The 7,962-nt window shown below is 30.3% G+C and overlaps 3 protein-coding genes across 3 annotated transcripts in view; all 3 read left to right on the plus strand.

The window, feature by feature from the left end:
- Nucleotides 1-322: 322 nt before the first annotated feature.
- LOC108739854 lies at nt 323-6,441 on the plus strand (the record flags this gene model as incomplete). The annotated part of the gene is made up of 7 exons (XM_025978004.1): nt 323-347; nt 3,500-3,555; nt 3,609-3,727; nt 3,782-3,932; nt 5,705-5,834; nt 5,891-6,041; nt 6,132-6,441. Coding segments are annotated over 7 exons (849 nt in total), but the record flags the coding sequence as incomplete, so codon positions are not given.
- Nucleotides 1,375-3,014, plus strand: LOC108739853. The gene is made up of 2 exons (XM_018473939.1): nt 1,375-2,349; nt 2,403-3,014. The coding sequence occupies exons 1-2, from the start codon at nt 1,517-1,519 to the stop codon at nt 2,914-2,916; spliced, it is 1,347 nt and encodes a 448-aa protein (XP_018329441.1). The 5' UTR covers nt 1,375-1,516; the 3' UTR covers nt 2,917-3,014.
- Nucleotides 6,442-6,463: 22 nt separating the features above from the next.
- Nucleotides 6,464-7,962, plus strand: part of LOC108739834 (hydrolethalus syndrome protein 1 homolog) — a 2,700-nt gene continuing 1,201 nt past the window's right edge. The window contains exons 1-3 of the mRNA XM_025977998.1: nt 6,464-6,647; nt 6,702-7,280; nt 7,506-7,726. Of these exons, the coding sequence (XP_025833783.1) occupies nt 6,551-6,647; nt 6,702-7,280; nt 7,506-7,717 (888 nt within the window). The 5' untranslated portion in view covers nt 6,464-6,550 and the 3' untranslated portion in view covers nt 7,718-7,726. The remainder of the gene's footprint in view (nt 6,648-6,701; nt 7,281-7,505; nt 7,727-7,962) is intronic.

Genomic DNA, 7,962 nt, shown 5'->3' on the forward strand with positions numbered 1-7,962 from the left:
CCTTTAAATTTTAATCATTGATTACTATACATCTATTAAAAAACCATAATGGCCGACATCAGTGACAATGCGACAACAATTGAAAAAGAATGATGGCCGACAACAGCAACAATTAGAAAAGAATGATGGCCGACAACAGCAACAATTAGAAAATAATGATGGCCGACAACAGCAACAATTAAAAAAATGATGGCCGACACTACGTCATAGTTTTGTTTACAAAAGTGAATTTCGACCACTCGAAGCAATGGTGCTAATAGTTTCGAGCTCACAGTGACTGATAGGGGCAAGAACTAGTATATTTTAGCAGAAATGATGCAAACATTGGTGCCCCGTTCTAAACACGGGTAAGTGAATTTACCAAAAATAGTAAATATAACGAGAATGAATCAATGAATCAATCAAAAATATAGAAGTATGAATGTTGCTTTTTTTTGTACGAGAAGTTAGTGGTAAAGAAAACATGTTTACTTTTTCCTTTTATTAATTTTCCTCGGCAATGAACATAACAAGTTTTAGAGAGAAGACACACACATTGTATGAAATATTATGTAAAAAAGGTATCATTGATAATTGGGCTTACACGGCCGCTACTATGTAGTTTAATTTATGGATGAAATTACAGTAAATAGTAAATCGTGTAAATGAAGAGTGAATAGTTTGAACTTGAAAAAAGAGGTCCATTCACACTGTTGAACACTAAAACATAATATTATGTAAAAATGCAACCTTGTTTACTTCCTGTAGAGGACGTTCGGACACATTCACCCTCTGATACCGCCGTAGCCTACGTGCCGTTTGTCTTCTTCCTACGAATGGTGACCATACAGCAGGTCATTCACAAATCGAATGTTAAAGACTCGATGTTTTTAATATGCAAGAAATATATAAATGAAGTCGATTGCATTTATTTTATTTTTAGAAGGATCTTCTTTAAATAAAAAGCACAGTTTTTATTTAGGTGCACACAATATTTTTAAAAAAATAATCTTTTACAACAAAATTCATTGATTTATTGTCGTTATATTTCCAATTTTTTAAGAAAGCATATCATATTGGTAGGTTTTTAGTACGATAAGTTAACTGTTTAGAAAAAGGAAAGCTTTAAGTTCAGTTTCTATCGATTTATTTGTATTTCTACTTTCTTGTTATGGTGAATTACTAATTTTTGAAAATAATTGCTAAATAGAACAGCTCGTGTTACCTACCGGACAGTAGCTACATTAAAGGGTATCAATTAGGCAATCTCTATAGAAATGGAGTTAAAACTACACGATTGTGAATATAGATGGCCAGAGCAGTTTTGTGATGGCCGCCGTTCTGTTATTTAAAATTTTAATTAAACATAAATACTGAATTGTTATTCTTGTAAGTAATTACTCGTATATTATTGTTATTATTTTATATATTCCCAACGTACTTTTGAATTAACCCATGTTTATTTAGTATTTCATTCATCTTAACAGCAGCGAGCATTATTGTCCACACCTTTGATTTAATTTAAATTGTGAATAAAATGGTTAATGTTCATCGAATTGTGCTTTATAATATAGATAATAATAGTAGCTACCCACACTCGTTATTGTTTTTGAAGGGTGTAATAGAGAACTGTGGAGTAAAATGTAATTTAAAAAGTATAACCTCTTGTGTGACCCATGATAAAGAAACACAAATATATCCTGTTGAATGCATTAACAGTTCAATAAAAAGTCTTATTGAACTGCAGATAGGTAAAAATTATATTAAGATAAGTTGTGCGTGCTCTTCTGCCAAAATAGTTGTGGAGTACAGTCCCAGAGTTACTGATTTCACTGTGCAACCTTTATACATTGTTTGTAATGGAAGTGATGGTAGATTTCAAAGTCCCCCGAATGAAAATAACTCTGCTGAAAGTGCTTGCAAAAGAATCACGCTCGGGTGTAAGATATTGCAACTGATTTTTGCCGAACTGCTTGAAATGGTTGGTCACAGTCGAAAAACCTTTGAATTAAGTTCTGCAGGTTGTTGTGTCTTTAATAGCAATTTAACTTATCAAGAGGCTCGGAAAACAAATCAGGAACAGTTGTGGCAGTATTTTGCCAAGGAAATAATGAATTCGTCCATAGGCAGTTCTAAAACAAAGTATTTAGCATTCTTATCCTGCACTTATTTCAACAAGGATAAAGGTTTTGTATCTAACAACATATTTGATGCAGCAGAAGGGTATGTAGCATTTGGGGGAGGTGGATTAGCCCTGCTTGGAAGTGCTTGTCTTTACACATGGCCAGAATATGTTTCTAATGTTCTAGATAGATTCAAGGATGAAAGTGTAGTTAATAAATCACAGTTCTTAGATGATAGTTGCTACCGGTTAGTTAGAGTTTGGCTCATGATTAAAAGGTGATTAATAATAATTCTTTCAGAGGAACTATTGCAGGTTGCTACTCAACGACATTAGGATCAGCTTTACATGAGCTGTGCCATACCTTGGATTTAGGACATACAAGGACGGGAATTATGGGTCGAGGGTTTAACAATATCCAAGATTTCTTTATAAAGGATGATTATGACAAGAACAGGGAGATGGGAAAATTTTATATAGATTTAAGTGAATTTGACTTCAACTGGACTGCAAACTGTCTTTCTATCCTAAATTATCACAAATGGTTAAATAGTTTTAAGAACATTTCGCTTGGGATTAACTTTAACTCCAGCATGCATCTCTTGAGGTCTTTAGCTGGTATTCGAGTAGTAGAATTGAGAAGTAAAGAGAAAGAATTGGTGATAAAACACTGGATATTTGACAAGAAAGTGTTGAAATATCAGTTTCAGATCCCAATTGAAGAACTTAGTGGATCTGATGTTAATGAAGTCACCATATTTTGCATTGATAATGCAGGAGAAACTTTAAAAGTCTCTCATAAACTAAACTGTTAACAAATTTTTGTGATGTAGTGTTGCGCTTTATATTGAAGAGAATATATTTATTTATTTTGTGTTTTTATCCTGTATTTAAATTTAAATATACTGAGAATGTATTATTTTAGTTTATTTGCAATAAAACATTTGTTTTAAATTGTTTATTTATTTAAGGACAAATTTACAAAATGTAATTCCTTAAAGACTGAATAGGGGTACTGTACAATTAATTGAAATTTAAATTATTTAAAGAGCTTTTACTGATAAGGCCATTAACTAAAACAAAACTGACTGAAAAGGTAATTTGTTTGATTTAAACTTTATGTAATTAATTGTCATTATCTTGACAGTTATTGTTTTAAATTGACTAGTTTTTAATGTAATAAAGCGTTTAAATGACAACGAACGAAGAAATTGAAGTTGTTTCGCAAAATGTGATAAATAAAACATATTTTATTTCGGTTTTGAAACAATTTCCGTCGTTGGTTGATAATAAAATTAACACGAAAGAATTTTTAGCTGCTTCGAGCGACATAATTCACTTCATTGGTATAACTGTTTTTGGTATTTCAATTTTAACGTTTTTAAAATAAAATTTCAGATAAGTTTGGAAAAGTTTTTGCGTCCATTCGCAACGATATTCAAGGAAATATTCAGGTAAGATCAACGAATCATTCGAAATACTTTATGTTAAGAGTTAATTTTTGCAGAAAATCTATAAAAGATACAATGAAAACCCCGGAAAGAATAGATTTTTGGAAGACATGCTTTTTGGAGAAAAAGCAGAAGGTGGACTCATAATAAAAGATTCTTTGGAATGGCTTAGACGGTGAGCTTATATTAAACAGTATTTTTAAAATAACTTTTTTTTCAATTTAACCAGAAATTTACACTTCATCTTACGGTTTTTGCAATTAATAATCGAAGATGCGGATGTTGACATTGTAGAACAGAATTTTTCATCGTATTTAAGAGTTGCTTACTCAGAAACTTTACAATCATATCATGGATGGATGGGATCGCACTTATTTAATGTGAGATACTTTTTTATTATTTCTTTTTTTTAATTTAAAATTCTACATGTGATATAACAGATTATGATACGATTTTCCCCTTCTCGAAGAGAATTCTTCAATATTTTAACTGTTGATCAAAATGAAGATGAATCTTCGATAATTGACGGAATGGAGTTATACTCAGAAGGTTTAGAAAAATGTATTGTACATCTAATTGAATTTTATGATCGATATGATATTGAAGCTGTTGCTTCCAGAGTGTAAATAGTCTCATGAACTTTGTATTAATGTCCCTGGTATATGCAGAATAATAACACCATTGTGATAATCAAAAAATTTTTATTGTTTCCTTTTTTTTTGTTTTTTCTTTTTAAACAATTCAGTTCTGTTTCAGTGTCAGTTGTTTCACTATCTTATAATATGCTGCTTGCTTTTTCGTCGTGTTTCGTAACGCTATGTAGCCAAAAATTATTTGGAAGATGAGCATAATAAAAATAATTGATTGGCACACAGTTTCAATCACATGTAGGTTGAAATAGGGATTTAATAGCAGAAATCCCTGAAGAGGGAACTGTAATAAAAACGAAAGCATCCAAAAACCAGCCAATTCCGGAATCTGCACGTGAATTGTTTAGTCAGACTTTAAAAAAATTTTTAAGGTATTTTGAAAGACTTGCCTTATCTTTCAGATTTCCTTCGTAACCAATAAATAATCTTAAAATTTCGATTAATATTACTGCAACTAATACAGTAATTGTAATGAATTGGTACAATTCAGAATAATTACTATGCTGAAATAATTAAAAAATAAAAATTAGATACATTTTTATATCTACCTATCGGATTTTTAGCTTCTTTTAAAGTAGCTTTTTTATAATCACCTAAAGATTTGTGATTTACCTTTAGTATTAAAAAATAAATTAATACACAACACCAAAACGGAAAAAACAGTACATTGAAATATAGAGCCATTTGAAGGGGTAAATTGGACATTACTTCGTTTTCTAGGAAAACAAAAAAAAAATAAATTAATATTCGTTATACATTAAATCATTTAGTTCTTATCTTATTTATACGCACCCATGTATGTGCTAGGGGGTGGAAAATGTTTTGGAAATATTCCTTCAGAAATTGAACTAACATTATTTTCATTGTCCATATTTTTGAAAAGAACAAATATTACGCAATTAATGATTTTTTTAGTCAGATAATACAAACATAGGAAATAGTGTTTTGATTAACAATTTCTATAGAAACAGTCGTCATATTGAAGAACCTTTACTAGTTTAAGTAGAGAATTATTAAAAACCAAATATTCTTTGTTTAAATAAAAACAAATTGCAATCAATTAAAAAAAAGGTACTGAATATAATTAAGTAAGTGTAAACACGAAATAATCTCATAATTTGTTTGTTTAATCATATTTGAGAGTGCTCTTTTAAATTTTTGTTATTAACAATAAATTCAAGTGTTAAAAAGGAATTATCTAAATCATGCAATTTAAATAGTTTAAAAACAAATTGGCGCCTTAAATATGGAAGTGAATAAAGTGCATCAAACGGATGTAGGCAACCCAAATATGTCCAGTGAGAACATGAATGAGTTGCAGTATAATCTAAACAAAGAAGACGAGCTACTTTTTAGAAAATGCAAGACCTTTTGTGATCTAAATATTTCCGCTGATCAACTTGGGGCCCCTTCAAAATTTTCTCTTGACTTTTTACCAGCTGTAATAAGTCCCACAGTTCCCTAAAGACAATTTTTATTATGTGTTGCTTTTTAACTTTTAGATAACGGAATTTGCAAATTTGGACAATCACGACTCTCCTATAAAGAAATTGAACTGTATATGTACCACACTTGACTTGATTTATGCTGATCTGAAATACTTTTTGATTAAAATTTTCTGCATAAATTCAGGTACAGATGGATAGATACACGTTTCAAAAATGTAGAATATAGAATACAATTTTTAGATTCCGAGCTCCAAATACCCATTGTGGAAGAGAGGGATGTTTCAGCGATCCTTTTGTATGTAATAATTAAGGCAAAACCACTGCATATTAAAACTAATATTTATTTAATGGAAAACTTCGAAGATACTTCAGCAGAATACAACAAAAAGAGGTAAATTAATTATAAGTTTCAAAAGAAANAGAGGTAAATTAATTATATGTTTCAAAAGAAAATCAGTAATTAGATTTATATTTTTTTTAGGGAAATTTTGAAAAAATTTAAAAGTGCCGTAGATAATCTTTTTCACTTATCAAAGTCGTCTTTAAGGGCAGCGTATGAAGAGGGCATTAAAGATTTAGACCTCAAACAGATTATTTCATTAACAAATAACAAGACCAATTATAAAGAGTTATCTACACCATTACAATTACGTAATTACGAGATTTTAAAGCTTGTACTGTTAGCTACGAATATTTAAAATGGTATTTAATATTATCTATAGAGTATTTATTATAAATAAGTTACATAAGTAGGTTGCTTAGCCACAATAATCTTAAATTTAAAATTATGTATTGTGTGTTGCCTATAGATAATAACCGTTTTTGTGCTTTTTTGGTTAACTTATTATTATAAATAAAAATATAGTTTTTCATATGATAATTTTGTAATTATTCCATAAAATGGTTAACCAAATAGATGCCCGTGAAGTGTTGTATTATTTAAATGAGTTAGGCTACAAGAATATTTCTCAGGTGCAATTGAAGGAATTCATGAAAGGTACAGTATGATATATGATCTGCACAATATATTTTATCGCTATCATACATTTAGATTTAAAGAAATTAATTAAGTATGACCAACGACAACATCAGAGAACCGAAAAAGGAGAGACTAATGCCCAGGATTCTTTATCAGCCTCACCTTGTAAAGCGAAAGCGAAATCTAAACACCAACCAAACCCAACAACAAAATGTATAACAGTGGAAATTAAAAGGCCAAAATATCGAACAGATAGTGCAGTTCCTATTTCAATTTGCAGTGTGAGGCCAGACAAAACTAGTGACCAAGCAAGTAGTCCTATGAAAGTATGTGATTATGCCAGCAATAATAAAGCAAGCAGAAGGTGCTCATTATTTACTGGTAATTTAGAAACGGTGTATCAACGATCGTCTGCATTGTCAGCAGATTCTTCTAATAATGACTGCCTAGATTTAAACTTGAGAGGCAAAGAAATGTCTGGAGTTGTTAAAGTAACACATCGTAACAAGAACTTTCAAGGCAGTGAAAGCTCTATAGGGCAGTCCAATATTTTTACAAGTGAAGTTAAATCTTGTTATTCACAAGGTACCGGCAGGACTAGAAGCAGGACCATAGGTAGCTCTAGGAGTGATTTGAAACCAAAATCATCATGTAAGTAATGTGTTTTTATTGAGTAGAAGTTATATAAGAACAAATAAAACACTACAGAGTATGTATAATTTTCCCTTAATATATGTATTTCTTCTGACAAATTAGTTTTAAAGTTTCGTTGTTGGTTCTTATTGAGTTTTTTTGAAATTATTGTATTAGAATGTTATTTCATAAGAATTGCATTGTCTTAAGTTTAAAATTATGTTTTCTGATGCAATGTTTCAGTTATAAGACCTAGAGTTACTGTAAAACCTGCTAGAAGTGACCCTGTGGCAAGGTATCAATTTTATCAGCAAGAGTGGTCCAAATGTAAGTTACCAGGGGAAGATAATCACCTACGACTTCGATGGGCCATTAGGGAGAAATTATTAGGGGGACCTTCAGTTGAAACATTACTAGGAACTACTCCCAGTAGTTGCAGATCAAAAAGCAGATGATTTGTAGTGGTAAAATTTCAAAATAATATTTATTCTATTCAATAATTTAATAGAAAATCTTTAGATTGTCTCTGTAGAGAATGAATCGCCTTTTTTCTATTTCTTGTTTCCTTTGTAGTCAGATAAGCAGCCTCTTTAATGCTATTTGAAAACAGAAGTATCGAATGTGCTTATTACTTACACACAAAAAAAATATTCACATTAAAGATAATTGCTTTATTTTTATTAATAATAAAGTTTTAATA

Source organism: Agrilus planipennis, unplaced genomic scaffold (assembly GCF_000699045.2).
Source record: "Agrilus planipennis isolate EAB-ADULT unplaced genomic scaffold, Apla_2.0 scaffold195, whole genome shotgun sequence".
NCBI classification, from domain to species: Eukaryota; Metazoa; Arthropoda; class Insecta; order Coleoptera; family Buprestidae; genus Agrilus; species Agrilus planipennis.

What these genes read in the sequence shown, in the direction of transcription:
- LOC108739853 (XM_018473939.1), top strand. Translation starts at nt 1,517, where the DNA reads ATGGTTAATGTTCATCGAATTGTGCTTTATAATATAGATAATAATAGT. An exon ending in TTAGATGATAGTTGCTACCG is followed by an intron (nt 2,350 to 2,402) that starts GTTAGTTAGAGT and finishes TAATTCTTTCAG; the next exon opens with AGGAACTATTGCAGGTTGCT.